We start from the raw sequence: 21,046 nt of genomic DNA, 5'->3' as shown, positions 1-21,046 counted from the left end.
TTCTTTGAAGAAAAGTCTTCTTGATTCCTTAATACCTACCAGAGCTTGCAGGAGGGGGAAGTTTGAGATACTTTCTCTATTAACCCAGGCTGAACTGAAGTTCATGATTCTCCTAGTCTAGCCTCCTCAGTGTTGGGATTATATGTGCATACTACCACACTAGGCAGGAATGTCCATTTATGACTGAGTTGTAAAAGTCCGTTTTATATGTTCTAGATATAAGTACCTTATTAGACAGGATTCACTTAGGTTACCTCTTATCACAACTTATCTTTCATCTTTTTTATCAATTGAGACAGGGTTTTACTCTAACATACGCTGATATGGAACTTGCTAGGAAGCCAAGGCTGGCATCAAACTTGAGATCCTCCTGCTGCAGCTTCATGAGTACCTGGATCACAGGCCATGTGTCACCCATGCCAGGTTAGTTTTAGTTCTTAAATACAGGTCCTTCACATTTTTTGGTAATTCATTGAATGAGGTAATGCATGGATGTGTGTGATAACCTCATTGAGAGGATGGGATGAGATTGTCTGCTTCAGTCCAAGAGTACAAGACAGCCGGGTGAACACAGGCAGACCATATCTGAAAGTGAGAAAGGTGAGTGGGAGAAAAAAGAAAGGGAGGCAGAAGAGGCTAAGAAGAAGCGAGGAGAGAGACGGTGATTCCTGCTCAGTTTTGTTTTGTTAGTTTTGTTTTTTAGTTTTTTGAGACAGAGTTTCCCTGCTTAACAGTCTTGGCTTTCCTGGAACTCACTTTGTGGGCCAGGCTGGCCTTGAACTCAGAGATCTGCCTGCCTCTGCCTCCCAAGTCCTGGAATTAAAGACCACCATTGTTCCCAGCCAGCTTTGTTTTTCATTTTTTTCAGATGAGACATTTACTAGGTTTTCTTACTGTCAAGCTTGCCCCACTTCTCCCTTTCCATCTTTCTGTGTCTCCCTCCCTCTTGCCTACTCCCCCAACCTGGTCTAAGCAGCTGGCTGTCCCAGAATTCATTATGTAGAACCAGATGGCCTGGAGCTCACAGCGAGATGCCTGCTACCATTCCCAGCTAAGCATCTCTCTTAAGATGTCTATGCATCTCATCTCAGTGAGCTTCCAACTCCCTATGTAACAAAAGACAATGGCCTTGAATCCTGCTGCTGTCACCTCCTCAACACTTTTATTATAGGTATGTGCCACCGAGTCTAGCTTCTTTTTAAATCAATAACTATATGCAGGTGGGCTAAAGGGCAACTTTTCATCTATATTTACTATTCTTATTATATGTATTCATCAGTTAGGGCCAATAAGTAGAAACCTAACTCCAAATGAGAGACCAGGTTGTTATGTAAAGAAGTATAATATCAAGTATACTGGGTAGGACACATAGATAATAATACCTGTACATTCTAGTTCTTAAAAGGATACCGAGAAGAAAAAATTAACAGTACTTCAGTCAACATTTTAAACATTTTTTCTGCTTTTTTAAATTATAACATGGAGAGGATAATATGGTTTGCCTTGGATTTTGCTTTCAAACCTTGTGAACTTGATAACTAAGACACAATTTCATAGATATAATTTACATACCTTTTCAAACAAATGTAGAATATTTTTAAAATTACCCTAATTTTTTTTTTCTTTTACAGATTTACTCTGCATGTGTAATTCTTCTGAAGTAGCCCTTTTTTTGGTTTGGTTTTGTTTTCTTCAAGGCAGGGTTTCTCTTTGGAGCCCTGGCTTTCCTAGAACTCACCCTGTACACCACGCTGACCTCAAACTCAGAGATCCACTTGCCTCTATCTCCCCAGAGCTATGACTAAAAGACGTGTGCCACCATGCCTGACCTGAACTAGTTCTTAACTAATTATAGGCTTTATTCACATAATACACAGATACTCGTGGGCATTTTCTTGCATATTGTTGGCAGTGCTGAAAATCAAGCTGAGGTTCCCATATATACAATGTTTAGTTGAAGAGCACTTCAACTAAACAATTATTGCTTTAAGATTGTTCAAGGAACAAGTTCAGTAATTTTAATTTAATTATAATTTAATTGCAATTTTTATTGATTTTTATTGAGCTCTTTATTTTTCTCTGCTCCCCTCCACTTCAACACTCCCCCAAAGTCCCCATGCTCCCAATTTACTCAGGAGATCTTGTATTTTTCTACTTCCCATGTAGATTAGATAGATCTATGTATGTCTTAAGCATACTTATTTCATTCAAATGTAAAAAATATGAAATAAACTTAGAAATGGCAAAATTACCAAGAGCATATTCATACAGAAGATGAAAACAACTGAATGCATTTGTTACCTGTTAAGTGATCTAAGTAGTACTGATAGAGCTTGCACTGAATAGCAGTCATTCTCACAGCTAATACATATTCATGTTTTGGAGGCAAAAACTTTGTTAACGCTGTATAATCTTTCCTCTGCAATTAACAAGACAGAATGCAAATCAGTTATCTAAACATATAAAAACTTTAACATAGTCAATATTTTCTAAATGATATTTACCCTCTCAAGTAACAGAAACCACATATGACTATACTTAATATATGTCATATGACTATATAATGATACGTTGGTTTAAAAAAAGATACTGCAACATGCCCATTAGATTTTAAAATAAAGTGGTTACACGTGATCGTTTAATAAAATTCAAGTTCTCAAGATAATCTTTTCGGTATTTAAAAAAAAGTATGAGTAGGAGAAGTCATGTGGTAAGTAATACTATCAAAAATGACTTGCTTTTCATGTAAATCATGAATCAAAAGTGTCATGGGAATCAAAAGTGTCACATAGGCAGGACAGTGGTAGTGTGCACATTTAATCCCAGCACTCTGGAGACAGAGGCAGCCAGATCTTTGCGAATTCGAGGCCAGCCTGGTCTACAAAGCAAGTTCCAGTATAGCCAGGGCTACACAGGGAACCTCCTGTCTCGGAAAAAAATAAAGTGTCACGTAGCCAACTGTTGAGGCATATGCCTGTGATCCTAGCACTTGAGATGCTGAGGCAGGAAGATCAAGGCTTCCAATCTTTCTAAGCTAAAAAGAAAACCCATCTCAAAGGAGAAAAAGGGGGAAAACACACACACATACACACAAAACTCAAATTGTAAGACAATTTGAATTATGCCAAACACTAACACATAACTTCAGAGGCTATGTTTGTCCCTTTAAGAAAATAAGTCATGCTTTAAAAAAAAAAAAGAAAAAGAAAAAGAAACACCAATGGAACCATGTTACTGTAGGGACAGAAAATAATACTAATAATAGGTGAATAGAAATAACTACTTAAAACAAAATAACAAAAAAACCCAACTTACTTCTTGGGTAATAATAGCAATAAAGAAACAAAGTACTTATGAGTACATGTAGCCAACCTAATCAAACACAACTGTCTTCTATGACAGCATTATAGCCATCCTAAAAGATATTCTGCTTCACTGTGGATCATCTTTATAGCCACCCTTAGGGTTTAGTGTCCTCGGAGAGAATGTAGATATTTAAATTTCTGAATTGATAACAAGATATTTACCTATCTATAAATATAGATTCACCAATAGTCTTACTTAAATAACACTGCTAACCTGTTCAATATATACCCAAAAGTAACGAAACCATTGTGTGCATGTGTGTGTGCGTCTGTGAATGGATGTATGACTAAAGAGTGAATGAATATATAAACCACATGTGTGTCACAGCATAAATGTGGAGCCCAGAGGACAACCTTGTGAGCAAATTTTCTCTTTCCACTTTTACAGAAATTCCAGGGATTAAACTCTGGTTGTCATGCTTGTGCAGCAAGCCCTTTACCCACTAAGCCATCTTGCCAGCCCTAAAATGGTATGTTAAGGCTTACTTTAAAATCAGTTCTACTCTTACTTTATACTAGCCTCTACTACAACTATTTCAAACAATGAGGTTCTGAACACCATGCCATAGTACAAAAAAGAATTTCTTAATCATAACAGCTGTGTGTCTTAAGACAATGAATTTAAACATGAACATAGTAATATATGGAGCAAGAGCATTAATCAACTGTGTTCTTAAACTGTGAAACATATTACAAATATGAATAAATGGCAGATTTTTTAAAGAGATGCAAAACTAAAAAAGAAAAAGAAACAAAAGTAGTTGAAGCTTCAACTCAGAAAATAATGTGGGACGGCAGTATTCTTATTATGGAAGCATCTGTACCTGAACACATCCGGCTAACATTTCATAGAGAATATGAGCACGTTTTTTCATCACTCTCACATCTACCATTGTAGAATCTGCACACTGACCATTCTGGATTGGATTTATAAATCTATTCCTGAACTCCTTGATGGATCCAAGCAAATTTTCCTTGATAAAGTTAACCATGCAATGATCTAAGAGACAAAACATTGATTCATTAATAACATTAAAGATGGAAACCCAGAAAAACTCCCCAATATATTGCTCATGCCAAAACCTCAGATTATAAAGGGAAGGGAAACCGGAGGCAGAAGGGAGGTGAGGAGAAAAAGTCAAGTTTAGGAAAATATCTGGTTCTAAGTCTGATCTAGAACTACATAAATCATATGAGAAACTGAAAGACACCATCCATAAACCCTAGGCCTAGTTCTTCTAAAAAGTGACTGATTCTAAATCACTATTCTTTACAGGAAAAAAACAAAACAAGTATATATAACTATAATGATGATTTTATGGTCAGTGAGGGCATGTTGTAAGAAAAATAAATACAAAATAAAAGTAATAAAAGTAGATAATAAGCTACTATGACGCAGCTAATTCTGTTCTTGATTCAGCTGTGCAAGCCTTTAAAGGTGCCACCACTTGCCCTATATTAAACAGCACCACGATGTAAAATAACACTTCTATAGTAAGGAGAACAAAAGAACAATGGGAAAAAAATAACAAACAAATAAAAAGCCTGATGAAATGGAAAACACGAAACTCTATAATGACAATTGGAATTTGCTAAATAAGCTCCTGTTCCATTCCAAGAAAATGAAGGATATTCACAGGGCACCTCTCTGTATATTTCAGTTTTCTCTTCCAAAATCGTTCACAACCTGCCTTTCTTTTTATACTTTTTTGCAAGTGGAGAGGAGGTTTCACTGTGTAGTATTGGCAACCCTAGAACTCACAAAGATAAACCTCCTCAGTGATGGGATCAAAGGTGTATACAACCACACTCAGCCTCTTTTTGTTTCCTTACTAGCACTTCCTCCAAACTGGATATACGACCTTATAAGACACAATGAATAAGCACATACACATTTTGTTTATTTTAAAGCAATCATTAAAGAATTCTGATACTTTTCCAAATATTTGAGTTTCCTTAGCTATATCTGAGCAACGACAACAGCACATGTCTTGTGGTATGCTACTCCTATCCATACAGCACTTCACTTATGAGCATGTTGTTCTTTTACAGAAGAATCAACTATAGATCATGGTAAGGGACTACAACAAACAGAAGGAAGAAAAATGGTAACAGTGAAAAATTATATGAGTCAATAACAGCATTCTGGAGCATAAAGGTGTATATTAACTCACATTCGATTAGGTTATTTTGAAGTGGTGTTCCTGTTAAAATAATCCTCCTTCTTGATCGTATAGAGTTCATAGCTTTTGAAACAGCAGATGCTTCATTTTTTAGAATATGGCCTTCATCACAAACAACAAAATCAGGGCCTATAAAAATGTATACAAAAACAATGCTTAATTTAAACCCAATGAAACTAAAAAGGCTGTTCATGGAAACTAAAAAGGCTGTTCTACGGTTAATAATTTTATAATGTTGGTCTTGAAAGAAAGTAACATTATTACAAGCACAATCATATTTTATGTCTCACTGTGTATGGTTGAAATGGCACTAATTAGTATTAATCAAAGCAACCACAGCCAAGTATTAAAGTATTACTATAAATAGTATTAAGGTCTATAAACCTTGAAGACTGAATGAAGCTTAAAGATTTTACCAACAGCCAGGTGATATTGGCACATGCCTTTAATCTCAACACTCACTCAGGAGACAGAGACAGAAGGATCTCTGTGAGTTTGAGGCCAGTCTGGTTTATAGAGCAAGTTCCAGGACAGCCAGGGCTACACAGAGAAACCCCGCCTGAAAAACAAACAAACAAATAAACAAAAGACTTAACCAACATAAAAAGAGCAAGAGAAATACAAGTGAAGAAGATCACTCCCAACACACCTGGGTTTTTCAAAAAGAACTATCTTCTGGGGGATGATAAAAAAAAAAGAAATAACTTTTAGAACTAAGATACTTTAAAATGCTTAAGCACTTTTAACAATTAGAATGAAATATCTTCAAAGATAATATTTTGGCTATAGATTACATTAAAATTATCACAAAAGACAAAGAAGAATTTATATATTCATGAAAAAGACAAATATCAAAACTCTATAAGGAATAATATAGAGGTTGAATAAAGAAGTGGCTCAGTGGTTATAAAAACTTGATGTTCTTCCACAGGACCTGGCTTCCACCTCCAGCACCTAAATCATGGCTCCCAACCATCCATATCTCCATTTCTAAGAGATCTGACACATTTTTCTGGCCTCCATGAGCAACAGGCATGAACCTGGTGCACAAAAATACATGCAGGCAAAACACCCACACATATAAATACAAATAAGTATTTTAAAAAGGAAATGATAAAAACTAATTACAAGAAGTCATAAAACATTTGCAGTTTATTTAAAATAACACTAAATGCTGAGACTATTTTATGTTTTAAACACATTCCTCTTGGTATATGTTATACATGGTATATATTATGAGATACTCATTGCAATACAAATAAATAGTTTGAGACTTAAAACTATCTCTAATCTTAAGGGACAGTGACAAGGACAAGGGAAGGATCAAGCATTCAAAACCCACCTCAACTATGTAGAAAAAAAACCTTGTCACCCCCCCCCACACACACACACACACACAATTTAACAAAACACTAATGGAAAACCAAAGTATTGTTGAAGTCATAACAAGGATAACCTAGACATTTAAACTTAAAAATTAACTAACAAGAGGACTGGAGAGATGGCTCAAAGGCTAAGAGGACTTGCTGCTTTTATAAAGGACCTAGGTTCAGTTCCAAGGGCCAAATGACAGCTCATAACTTTCTGTAATTCCAGTTCTTGGGGACCGAACAAGTTCTTCAGGCATCTTCAGGTGCCAGACACACACGGTACAGATATAAATGCAGGCAAAACAGTTACACAAAAACTACTTTAAAAATAACTTAAAAATTAAAGTAAATGAACACATTTTCAAGTAAAATAAGCATCATATCAGCTAAAACTACATTTAGAATTGTATTACACATTAACCAGAATTTACTAAAGCAATGTTAGGCTACATAAAAAAAAAAAAACATTAATTTCAGAGCAAGCTGGATACTGTACACCTAGCACCTGGAACTGTTTGCTGGGAAGCTGAACAGCAATAGACTTAATTCCATAGAAGGTTTAGAATTGAAGTCATTTACTCAGCTAACTAGCCCTCCTTTGTGTTCCTAAGAGCTCCTGCTTGTCCTCTAATCTACTAGTCTCTCCAAGAATTGTTTACATTTTTTTGCTCTTGGCTCTATGGTGATCTGTCTCTTTACCACCAGTCTCTGTCACATAACACTAAGTCTTGTTTTAAATCTTTTGCGTATATTCTCTTAGCTTCCTCTTCTCACCTAAAACTGTAGCAACTTTGTTGGTGGCTAAGAAAGCAAAAATTCATGAAGTGGCAGCAATGTGCTCATGAGTTAAATAACTGGTAAATTGCTATCCGAGATGTACTAACTAGGAGCCAAAGAGAATGCCTAAGAACCTCAAAGTAGTGGACAGAGAAAACAGAAGCATACGGAATTATATACCAGTTATATTTTCAGTTATATATACGGAATTATATACCAATTATATTCCAGTTTCCAATAGCATTCAGACCACCATTAAAATAAAAGGGAGACAGACAGATGATTTAGTGCTGAGGCTTGTTGCAAATGCATGAGCTCTATTACAGAAACCCATGGTGGTGAAAAGGTGCCAAAAGTTGTGTTCTGTCCTCTGTACATGCAAGCCATGGAACACATATGTTTACATTCATCCATTCTACTCATTCCTGTAATCTCAACCCCTCCCTCCCCTCTCTCTCAGACTAAGATGAAACTTAAAAATAAAATAAATCATTGCATCTTGAACTGATTCTGGAATCCATTCTTGAACCAATTCCCAGATATTGAACTAAGATCATCAGGCATGCAGAATAACAGCTTTCACCCACTAAGCTACTTCAGTGCATGCCCCATCCTATTTCAGATGGACATATGATCTTACTGCCTCCATTTCAGAAATACTAGGATTACAGATGATTTGCCATGCCCAGCATATAAAACTTACTTCAAAATTAAATTTCAGGCTGGGGATGTGACCTAGCATGCATGAGGCATTGGGATTAATCTGTAGTACCACATCATCACATAAACCATGTGACAGGGTTAATGTCAATAATTCCATCACTCAGGAAGTGGAGGCAGGAGGATCAGAAGGCAAAGATGACCCTCTGCTAGTCACAGAGACATCCCTGTCAAAATAGGGAAGGCTATGATTATTGGCACATGCCACAATGCCTGATTTTAAAAACTGTTTAAAACCATTCACAAGATACACTGAAAAAAACCTGATGAAATGATACAATAGTTAAAATTCTAATACACCAACCTCAGATCAAAACATGAAAACTCAATAGCTAAAAGTATTAAAGATTTTATGTTATTTAAATTATATTAAGAACTAAGAAAAAATAAAACCTAATGGACAAAGGAAACAAGTACTGGCTACTTAATAAGTATTCAATTAATAACTCTTAAATTACAGATAAACACATATTTTTCAACTGGCTTTGTCATGTCAGTGCTGATGGTACCTTACCTGGATCAACTAAAGCTTTATTGAAAATTTCTTTAAGTTTCCGACTCTTCACATTCCTTCCTTGAGCAAGATTTCTGTACATCTCATAACCTATGATCATAACGCCACCATCTTCTTGCCATCTCTGTAGCATATAACTCCTCTCCTGAGGACGTTTCACGGTTGCTAATTCAGAGACCTTGAAAAATAAAGGTTTAGCAGTAGCTATTAAAACAACTGAGTTTTAAATACTGCCATTGAAATGTGCATTATTAACTAAAAATCTTCTTTCCATATAGGAATCTCATGCTATTGCTTCAATAGGAAACATAACTAAATGTTACCTCAAGTTTTTCATCATCATTTAGTCCCTCCTGCCACTTCTCAAATTCATTCATCCAGTTCAAAGCAGTGTTAAGAGGACAAACCACTAAAGCTGTACTGAAATCCAATTTGTCACACAAAAGAACTGTGTGAAGAAAACTGACCACCTACAATAAAGTAAATAAAGTTACATTTTCATTTAAATATACACAAAACAAATTAGAAAAATCAAACAATCACAATTTACTCAGTTTGCTTTAAATAATGAGCCAGCCAAAAAAAGCAAGATCATAATTCCAAACCCATACAAAATATAGATAAAGAACTATAACATTAAAACCAGTCTTAGAAATGAAGGAGTTTTAGTAGTGAGAAGGACTTTAAATTTTTATTACCATAACAAACTATAAAGTTCAGTAAGAAGGCCTAGCAGTTGTGCTGCATGCCTTTAATCCCAGCACATGGGAGAGGATAGCCTGGTCTACAAAGCAAGTTCCAAAACAATCAGGAATTTTACACAGTGAAAAAAACAAATTTCACCTGGTATCCTTGAAGCTGTTGGTAGTCACACCTGCAAGCACACTGCCCTCAACTCCTATCACTCAGCACCTTTACACAAACATCACTCTTTTTGTAGTGCTATCAAGAATATTTGGGTTTTTAACTTTTTCTTTTATTTGAGATTATAAAGCAGTAGTATCATCTCTCCTTCCCTTTCTTCCCTCTGAAACTTCGCACATACTCCTCCTTGCTCACTAGCTAATTCATGGTCTCTTTTTCCATTGTTTTTATGCACATATATGAATATGCATACACAAACACCATCTCTTTAAATATGTCTACCCTAACTCTTGATCCTCCCCTTTTAACAGAGTATCAGAAAGTACATTTTTAAACTTCATTCCTCACCACAATATGCAATATACAATACTTGAGAAGGGACCTTATCATTCTTCTTTACTGCTGTATCTCTACCACCCACCTAAAACACAGCAGAATCCAAAACACTTATTAATATATGTGCAAAATAAATAGGTTTATTTCTTTTTTTTAAAAGACTTCTTTATTTAGTATGTATACAATATTCTGCCTCCATGTATGCCCGCACACCAGAGGAGGGCACCAGATCTCATTACAGATGGTTGTGAGCCACCATGTGGTTGCTGGGAATTGAACTCAGGACCTCTGGAAGAGCAGTCAGTGCTCTTAACCACTGAGCCATCTCTCCAGCCCTAGGTTTATTTCCTATAGCTCTTACCTGCAAGGTCTTACCAAGGCCCATGCAGTGGGCAAGAATACACCCTGAACCTGGAGATTTCTTTGTCTTTTTCACAGATTCACAGCAGCAATCCCACATAAACTGAACACCTAAGAATGAGAAACCAAAACTTGTAAAAACAGTAAGCTTTTAGATTTTGTTTTTTAACATTTATTTTATGTGTCTAAATGTATACTATATGAGTGCTGGGAATTGAACCAAGCTGCCATACAAGAGCAACAAGTACTCTTAGCTACTGAGCCATCTCTCCAACACCCAAGAAATAGCATTCAAAAAGCAATGGGCGCTAAAGATATTTTGTTGTTGTTGTTGTTGTTGACTAAAGACATTCTTAATACAAATAGAACTGGGTTTTTTCTACTAAAGTAAAGCAGAACTAAAACACAAGCAGAAAACGGGTGTATGTCGGTTCAAATACCCTAAAGTATAACACTAGATTTCTCTATACCTTAAGATAGCTTTAAAAGGTAGAAGAATACTTGAAAAACAGAACTTTAACCAAAGAGGGCAGAGCTTCCTATCAAATGCACATTAAGGGCTACAGAATCAACTAGAAAACTATTCCGGGAAGAAAATTTTTCGTTGAGCAATAGAAACTGAACAATAAACAGGGCTGGTAATCCAAGAAGTAGGAACAGCTCAATTTCCCTTATGGACTACTTCACATATACATTTAAAATTAAAGTAGTAGCTCTATAGTAACACAGCAGAGAATAGGAACAGTTGAATAACTTCCTAATACTAATGTGGGAAAACCAATTAAACACTTACTTCAAAATGCTGAAATGGCACTTCCCTAAGAAAGCTTTTGGTTAACTGTGTTTCTTCCTAACTGCTCTAGCCAAGCACTATGTACTCTGCTTCCCACTTGTAAGAGCACTTCTTGCCAATTTAAAACACTATGCTTGCAGTCACCAAAACTTGCTCTCCCTTCCTGGTAAGATCTATAACAGCTGTAATCATATTATTGCTCTACAATGTATCTCCAGTGATTAGCAAAATTCTAGACAAACAGAAGAAAACAAAATATAGGTAAAATTTAGCTAAAAGTGATTAAATCATTTAATAACTTCTTACCATCTACTTGGTGGGGTTTCAATTTTATAACCATGTTTCTATGAACCTGCACTAAAGGTTCTTTGGTTTCTTCATCTTCATCTAAAACCAATTTGGTTGTTATTGGACACTTGGTAGGTGAGGCATCCTCAATTTCTATCACCTACAAAAAAGGGAGTTGTTGATAGTTAAGCTCACAGAAATCTTTCAAGCAATGGTGGAGTAGCAATCTTTTTTGGTTTTGTATTTTTTTTGTTTGTTTGTTTGTTTGTTTTCAATACAGAGTTTCTCTGTGTAACAGTCCTTGCTGTCCTGGAACTCACTCTTGTAGATCAGCCTGGCCTGAAACTCATAGAGATCCACCTGCCTCTATGAGCCAAGTGCTGGGATAAAAGGCGTTAGCCACCAGCTTAGTATCAATCTTAAGATAGATTTTTCCAAAGCATAAACACACCTATACCCAGGTTCATGTTTTCCAGAGAAAAAGAAAATTTCATATAGATTTGAAATCACTATAGCACCCAAAATATTGGAATACAGTTGTATTAAGTAGGATTTTAAGCAAATAGCTCTCTCAGTCAGTGAAGTACTTGCTTGTACAAGCATGTGGACCTGAGTTCAATCCCCAAAATGCGTGGAAGGAAGGAGGGAAGGAGAAAGGGTGAGCAGGCAGGTAATTAGGCAGGGGAGGGGGGGGGAGAATAAAAGGACAAAAGAAGGCAAGAAGGAAAGAAGCAAGCTATCCCTTGTGGTAGTAGAGAAAGGCAGATTCTATCACTCAGAAGCCATAATATACCTGGCCAACTCCAAGTCCCTGGGAGTCCCTATCTTAAGTGCGGTTGATAGTTCCCGAGGAATGACACTCCAGGCTAAACTCTGAGTTCTACATAAATATGCACCTCACACACACACACAAATACATATATACTAACAAAAACCTTAATTTAACATACACACGAGAACAAGTATGTGTACACTCATTTTTTGTCAACCCTAACTAACACTTTAAAGATAGGAACTAAGCAATAGATTTAGACCTAGAAAACTGCTTCCATATAGCCCAAACCCAATGATGTTTTAACAAAAGAAATGCTTATGTGAACAACGTATTGTCACATGCAAAAAACGAACAAAAATTCTTAAATAAAAAAATTGTAGAAGTGGGGTATGGCTGGATAGTGGAGAGTTTGCCTAACATGTGCCAGGCCCTAAGGCTCAATTCCCTAACATAGAAAACTAAACAAAAGGTTGTGCCAAGCATAGTGACAAAGCCTATACTCTTACCACCTGGAAAGTAAACACAGGAAAATCAGGGGGTCAAAGACAACCTAAGCAAAATATTGAGTTCATAAACAAACTTTGCAACATGAAACATTGTCTCTAAAAACAAAATATGCCGTTGAAGTAATAGTCAACCTCTCTCCCATTCCTAAATGCTGGGATTACAGATGTTTACCACCACATCTAGCCTTGAAGTTATCTTGAAGCAAACTTAAAAAACTAGGAAATTTTATACATAAAAATTGGAAATTAAATCATAGGTTTGTAATGAATTACAAGGACACTAAATTTACATGAAATTTTAAGTGATAAACACATCAAGAATAATACTGAGAGACAGAGTTGAGCATATACATTTAGGTCCAAATTCCATTTCATTTTGCTATGTAAATTTTCTTAACATTAGTTTCTATACTTGAAAATTAGGAATATGTTTCAAGAGCCCTCAGAGGAACTGTGGAAAATAAAGCAGCATATATTAAGAATTTAGTACATAATAAGTATTCAACAGTTATGTCCTAGCATAGATGGTATCATGCCATATCACAAGGAACAGCCACTACAAAAAATTTAATTTCTTAAAATGCCTTGGCCTGTTTGCAAGATATGGTAGGTAAAATGTTAAAATGGCACCAGTATTCTTGCCTCTTGGTATAAGCGTCCTGTATAATCTGCCCTCGTTGAGTATGGTTAAGACCTATAAATACAATGTGATATGAGTCCCAGATATGACTAATCATCATTTAACTCAGACTTACTCAAAACATACTCTCCTAAGTAGGCCTGAACTCAAAGTTAGCCATTCAAAAGATTGAAATACTTTCCTATGGGGCAAAAAACGGAAGCAACATGCCATGTAGCAGAAAGAAGCATGTAGTCGATAAGGGACTATGTACGCGACTGCAAGAAACTAACACACTATGTTAACGAGTTGAGAAAATAACACAAACTCTTAGATGAAAGTATAGCCCTGGTTAATTTCTTAAACTTAATGAAACACTGAGCAGAGGATCCAGTAGAGTCATACCCAGCTAAGTCACTCCCAAATTCTCTAATAATGGTAAGATAATGAATTTATCTTCTTTAAAGAGGTTAAGTGGATGCAAACATTTTCAAATAGACAGAAAACCCCTTGATGTCTGCAACCTCTTTCCTTGGGCAGATCTGAATACTCTGAGATCATTACACAAAGTACCAGGGAATGTGAGTTCTCCCCCCTACTATGGTATAGAAATATGCTTTGCATCCTTCTCCCGGGTTCTGATGCACACAAGCACGTGGAGGGAGAACATTTTGTCTTGGAAACTTTGCCAGCCTCGCTTGCATACAGGAGCTGGCCACTTACCCAGACCACAGTAGAAAAGCTTACTGTGACCATGAGTAGCATCTGCTAGTAAAGATGGGAAGTTCTTTTCCTCCATATAATATGCTTTCTTTGCTTAGTTCCCTACCTCATTTTAAATTAAGTATATTCATTATGTTTTTTTACAATAATTTTCACTTCATAGCTTATTCTCTATCATTATTTTGGCTATTATTCTTCCTATGGTCCTTAGTGGTGTCTTAGCTGGCATTTACTGATTATAAATTTATTCCTATATCTGGTTTAATTTTGGGCTCCCTTTATATTGGGTTCTGAGTGTTGATAAGGAATGAGCTCAGCATAAAAGGCAACTCACAAAGACACCAATAAAAAGTCAACGGGTGTATGTATCCCAAGAGTTGTAGAGGTCACAACACAGAAAAATAAAAACATAGAAATTCAAAGCAGTGCAACTTAAAAAGAACACATTTCTCAAAATCTTATATCTTGAAGGAATAAAATATGACCTTATAATAAATGTTTAAAATATCCTTATCTTTTTAATGTTATAGTCTCAACTATTAATAGATGATGATACCAATTCTGGAATCTACTCCAAAATAATCCAAAAGTAGGTAAATATATGAAACAAATTTGGTACTATTAGTAATGGATGATGCTGGAATAAAAGATACATGGAGGATTACTATATAATTTTCCACACATATATTTGACAACATTTTCACTAAAAAATTCATTTAAAAAGAGAAATCCCGGGGCTTAGAGAGATAGCTCAGAGATTAACAGCACATACTGCTCTTGCAGAGGACAAGCATTCAGTTCCTAGCACCCATGTCTGAAAGGCAGCTCTAGTGCCTAGAATCCCAATTCCAACAGATCTGACACTGTCTTCTGGTCTTCATGGGCAAACGCACACACACATATGAAGCAAACCCACATGCAGACATACATATAAACCCATAATTTAAAATAAGATAAACTTAAAAAAAATTATACATATAAAAAAATCAATTTAAGGGCCTGGGAGATGGTTCAGCGGTTAAGAGCATTGCCTGCTCTTCCAAAGGTCCTGAGTTCAATTCCCGGCAACCACATGGTGGCTCACAGCCATCTGTAATGAGGTCTGGTGCCCTCTTCTGGCCTGCAGACATACACACATACAGAATATTGTATACATAATAAATAAATATTTTTAAAAAAATCAATTTAAAGCTGACACGAGAACTCAGCAGATAGAGGTACTTTCTACACAAGTCTAACAACTGAGTTGAACCCACATAAAAGCAAAAGGAGAGAACCAATCACAAAATGACTTCTGGTAAACACATGTGCATAATGGTACATATGTACCCCATACACACAATTTTAGAAACTAAAAAGAAATTTTAAAAAGGAAGTCATTTTCCTAACTAACTATATTACAATCATTTGTTATCATGTAACAGTCTCAATTGGTTTCAAATCCTTAATTATACAAGCATAGCCTAATAAGCATAGCATGCTAACACTGGTGTAAAAGAATTTTACCTAGAAATCTACAGTTTATTAAGACATTCAACTCTTGAAAACCTATATGCATCTGTGACACATGTCTATGAAAGTTATATATCACAGAAATACAGTGGCTACCTCTCTTAATTTCTCTCTCTCACGTTCTCTCTCTGCAATACGTTTTCGTCTCTCTTCTTCTTCTTTAAGGGCATTCTGGGTTTCTGTTCTTAGTTTATCATCTTTTAGAATCTTCCGAATTTTCTTTCTGCCTTTTCCAGGGGACTTAGAATCATCATTTTCATCCTCTTCCTCCTCTTCCTCCTCCTCATCATCATCTTCCTTTTTTTCTTCTTCAGAATGGGTCTGTGGAATTCAAATACAGAGAAAAACAGTAAAAGTGCTCTAATTCATTTATTTCATGTTAAATTGCATAATGTGCCAACAAGGGGTAGATGAAAAACTTTATTAATTATATCCAGAAATAAACAAGTGTTGAATAAAACTTCAATTAAACCAGAACAAAAGAAAAGAATCAGGGCTAAAGAATCAAACAGGTATTAATTTTAAAACTGTATATGAATAGCAAACAAGAACATGAAAAGATATTCAAACTGACAGGTCAGAGGAAAAATTTCAAAACTGCAATTAGATACTGTTTTATGCACATTGTAATTATTATTATTAATAAAACCAAATTTTGTAATACAAAGGGGGCCTGCTTGTTGTTGGGGTTTTTGTCCCACCCGGTACTCCACAACTGTTTAGCCCCAAAGAAAATCACACATAGGTCTCCATAAATTATAAGTTGATTGGCCCATTAGCTCTACCCTCTCACTGGCTAACTCTCACATCTTGACTAACCCATTTTTCTGATCTATGTTAGCCATGTGGCTCAGTACCTTTTTCAGTGGGGCAGATCACATCCTGCTGCTTTGGTAATCTGGGCAGAAGTGGGAGGAATCAACTTCCTCCTTCCCAGAATTCTCCTGTTCTCATTGCATCATTTCTACTTCCCGTCTGATTTTCCCGCCTATACTTCCTGCCCAGCCGATCAACATTTATTTAGCACATGATTGACAGATTACAAATTCTCCTGCACCACTTTCCCCTCTTTAAAAAAAAAAAAAATATCCATAGTCCATTTATTGGGAATGTGGGCATAGTATTCCAGACTACTTCCAGCTGGTTGGGGGCACCGATAATCTTACAAGGAAACTAAAGAAAATTTAGAGTTATAATCAAGTCCTGATTGGAGTATCCTGTGAGTCTTGATCATCTCAGGCAGCAAAATTTAAGAAACTAAATGTCAGTGAACATGAGGCAGTACAGTGCTTTTAAGAATGCTAAATGATGTAACCAATATAGAAAAACTACGTGGAAATCTGACTCAGCAATTACAACTTGCACACATACCAGAGACAACTAAATGCAGGAATAAAAACAAATATTTACAGGTATGTTCATAATCGCCTGACTCAAAACAATTAAAATGAGAAAATAAGCGATGTCCAACAACAGGTGAATGAATACTCAAAATGTGATATACATATACAACAGTTTATCCAGATGTAAAAATGAAATGCTGATATATACTACAACATGGATTAAACTTGAAAACAATTCATCAACAAAATAAGATAGGAAGGAAAGCAAATATTTTATTGTAAAAGATACTTTAAATGTTAAATTAATAAATCAGAGCACACCAGAAGCAAAATAAAGATCAGACAGAAAAATGGCAAAGTTCAATGGGTCTTGGGCTGAAGAGATGTCTCACTAGTTAAAAGGGCTTGCTGTTCTTCCAGAGGACCTGAGTTCAATTCCCAGCACCCATATCCAGTGACTCATAATGGCTCCAGGGGATCCATTGCCTTCTTTTGGAGTCCTACCTGCACACACATGGCATTAAACACACACACACACAGAAATTATGTTTTAAACTTCTGAAAAGTCCAATGAGCCTGAAATTGTTTGTGAAAACAATTAAAGCCATTAAATAGTATATTCTAACATGTTTCCAAAGTTAGTTTTTCAAAAAGTAAAGCCTTCTGGCCTAGGAGATTGTCTCAAGTGAAGAGTAGGTATCTAACATGCCTGAGGCCCTATATTCATGTCAGCACTCAGGAAGCTGAGAAAAGAGGGTCAGGAATTCAAAGCCTACCTCAGAAACAGAGTTAGTTCAAGGTCAGGCTGAACTACTTGAATCCTATCTCAAAAGAGGAAACCAATATACTGTGTGAAAAAAATATTTTTGTGAATTTAAACAAAGAAAAAAAATGAATGAAGATAGTTATGTTTTGGAGCTGGAGAAATGGCTCAGTGGTTAAGAAAGAACACTGACTTCTCTTGTAGAGGACCCAGGTTCAATTCCCAGCAACCACATGGCAGCTCACAATTGTTTAAAACTCCAGTTCCAGTGGATCAACCACCCTCACACAGACACACAAGCAGGCAAAACACCAATTTGCATAAAAAGGTAATGATTGTATTATATTACAATGTTTTAAATGTGAATACAATAACATTAAAAATGAATTAAAGACTTTCTTGCTAAAGGTGGAAAATAAGAAACAAATGATTCTTTCAACAATAGTAAGAATTAAATAATAAAATGTAATTACTGAATGGAATACAAACAAAAATGGTGAACTTACTATGAAGTATAATATAATGGGTGAATAATAATTCAAACAAACAACAAATGCCATTATTACCTTATTTTCACTGGAGGAATCCTCTTGAACTTTAATCCGTCGTCTTTTCTTTTTCTGTTTATAACTCCGCTGATTTTCTTCCAATTCTGCTTTCTTTGCAGACCTTAAGAAAATTTTAAATGTAAAATAAAGTAAAATAAAATGCTTCCTGATGAGTATGTACTATTCTGGAAATACCATGCCAGGATCATGTATATGCTGGCACACATACTACACCACTGAGCAGTATACATATGCCATGTTATTATTTTAGTAATAATAAAAGGCACAAATCATAAAATTAAGCATCTTAGCAATTTTTAAGCATATACTTTAGTAGTATTAATAACACTGACTTTTTCTGAACACCACTGCTCAAATGTATGGCATGCACATAGCATGCAGCAGACCGCGGGGTTTCATTCTCAGCACTACAAAATGAAAATCAAGCAATTAAAAACATTAACGAGGGGCTAGGACTGTAGCTTAGGTGGTAGAGCGCTGGCCTACAAAGCACAAAGCTCTAGGTCTAAGCCCTACCACAGAGTAAAATAGTGATAGGAAACACCTGCCATCTCAGCACCCAAGAAGTGAAAATAAGAGTAACAATGGTTCAAGGTCATCCACAGGTACACAGAAACTCCAAGTCAGCAGCCCTGGCTATATAACACTGCCCACCCACCCCCCACCCCCCCAAAAAAAACAGGAAGAAAGGAAGGGCAGAAAAAGAGGAAGATCTGTCTGGGCCTGTACCTCAATGTCATTGTCAAAAACACATAAAGCCCTGAGTTCAACCATCACCACTACTACAGACTAAATATAATTATCTGTTTTCTTAATTTTTATTAACATATTAATTTGCACAATGTTAAGGGTTTCATAAACACATTTATTCCCTGTGTGTGTGTATAAGTGAATGAGAGAGAGAGAGAGAGAGAGAGAGAGAGAGAGAGAGAGAGAGAGAGAGAGAGAGAGAACCAATGTGTAGCAGTTAAGAAAACTTGTAGGCATCAGTTCTCTCTTTGTATTAATTTATTTCCAAGGATAAGGCTTATCAGAAAGTATCTTTACCCACTGAGCTTTCTCACTTTCAAAAATTAATTTCAAACATATGTGTGTGTGTGCGTGCGTGTGTGTGCGTGCGTGCGTGTGTGTGTGTGTGTGTGTGTGTGTAACTTTATTTGCAATCAATCATAGCCCTTCTTCAGAGGGAGGGGGCCAGAGTACATATGCAGGGAAACAAGAATAGCTTACAAGTATCAATTCTCTCCTTCCACCACATGGGTCCTAGAACAAGCTCAGGTCATCAAACTTAGCAGTAGGCACCTTTACTGTCTGGGCCATCTCATTGGCCCAATTCCTAACCTTCTTTGCAAAATAAAGCAAAACAGACATACAAACAAAAATATGTGTAATACTGACCTTGTTCTAGGCCGCTGTTCATCCTCAGATTCACTGACTTCTTCACTAACTCCTGACTCTTGAAAGTCAGTGTCTTCTGAATCCTCACTGCTCACTTGAATTTAGAAAGAAATGAGTAAATAGTTTTCAACAGAAACAAAATCCATTTAGTCATTTCACATTAAAACACTAGAGAATTATATAAAGACCAACAGGAGAGAGACAGACAGAAAAAGAGAGAGAGAGTATATATTACATAAGATATACCAAATTCAAGCATTTAAGCCCACCATAGTGGCACACCTTTAATCCCAGCACTAGGGAGGCAGAGGCAGGTAGGATCTCTGTGAGTTTGAGGCCAGTCTGGTCAACATCAGGAGTGCCAAGACAGCCCAGGATACATGGTAAAACCCTATATCTCAAAAAAAAAAAAAAAAAAAAAAGCAGAACAAAACATGATAAACCAGTTAATGATTCAAATGGTACAGGCTGAACAGCCTTAATCAGATCTGAAATGCACTAAAATCTGAAGTCTATGAATATCAACATATTCCATGAGTGAAAACATCTAAACTCATGTGCTAAGTTGCTACCAAAATGCAGGTGCACTGGGAATACTGCATATAAATAAACTTTGTGTTAACAAGGATCCATTTCCCAAGATCTCATTATTTATATATCAGTATTTCAAAAAAGGGAAAACCCACTAAACTAAAGCATTTCTGGTACTATACATATCAGATAAGGTATACTAAACATGTATTTATAAATATAAAATTGTATTTCTATATTAAAATGCAGGTGTTTAGTACTATATGAATTGACAAAATGAGAATTAGCCATACATATGTAAGTAATAATCAAAGGTAAACTAACGGAAGTAAGTCTGGGTACAAGTAAACAAGGCTGCTCAAGGTAAAATGATTATAAACTTTCTGCCAATGACGATGATTAACAACTATGTACAGGACACAGAAAGCCATGACCTAAGGATTCTAAAAGAGAAACAATAGCAGGCAGATTGCTGGTTGAAATCAAGACTGATATAATGATTCCTCTATAGTAAGGACATAAGACATAAGACAGGTCAGCTGTTGACTGCCATGGGTCATTTTCTTCCTTTGTCTGCTGTATTGCTTAAGTTGTTTGATTGGTTGGTTGTTGTTAATGTTTTTTGTCAGCTTGACATAAGTAAAAATCACTTGGGGAGTAAGAAGAGCAACTGAGAAAATGTCTCCAGTAGATTGGCCTAAGAGCAAGACAGTAGGGCATTTTCTTGATTCATGATT

At 36.0% G+C, this 21,046-nt stretch overlaps 1 protein-coding gene across 1 annotated transcript in view; it reads right to left on the bottom strand.

The window, feature by feature from the left end:
- Positions 1-21,046, bottom strand: part of Atrx (ATRX chromatin remodeler) — a 158,726-nt gene that overhangs the window by 49,010 nt on the left and 88,670 nt on the right. Inside the window, exons 12-21 of the mRNA XM_050130457.1 lie at positions 19,779-19,872; positions 18,378-18,480; positions 15,802-16,026; positions 11,589-11,730; positions 10,491-10,600; positions 9,253-9,399; positions 8,930-9,107; positions 5,540-5,677; positions 4,190-4,365; positions 2,302-2,419 (exon numbers count right to left, since the gene is read on the bottom strand). Of these exons, the coding sequence (XP_049986414.1) occupies positions 2,302-2,419; positions 4,190-4,365; positions 5,540-5,677; positions 8,930-9,107; positions 9,253-9,399; positions 10,491-10,600; positions 11,589-11,730; positions 15,802-16,026; positions 18,378-18,480; positions 19,779-19,872 (1,431 nt within the window). The remainder of the gene's footprint in view (positions 1-2,301; positions 2,420-4,189; positions 4,366-5,539; positions 5,678-8,929; positions 9,108-9,252; positions 9,400-10,490; positions 10,601-11,588; positions 11,731-15,801; positions 16,027-18,377; positions 18,481-19,778; positions 19,873-21,046) is intronic.

This window comes from Alexandromys fortis, unplaced genomic scaffold (assembly GCF_014885135.2).
Source record: "Alexandromys fortis isolate MF-2015 unplaced genomic scaffold, M_Fortis_MF-2015_v1.1 scaffold_326, whole genome shotgun sequence".
Taxonomy (NCBI): Eukaryota; Metazoa; Chordata; class Mammalia; order Rodentia; family Cricetidae; genus Alexandromys; species Alexandromys fortis.
This window is presented reverse-complemented; position numbering and strand designations above follow the sequence as displayed.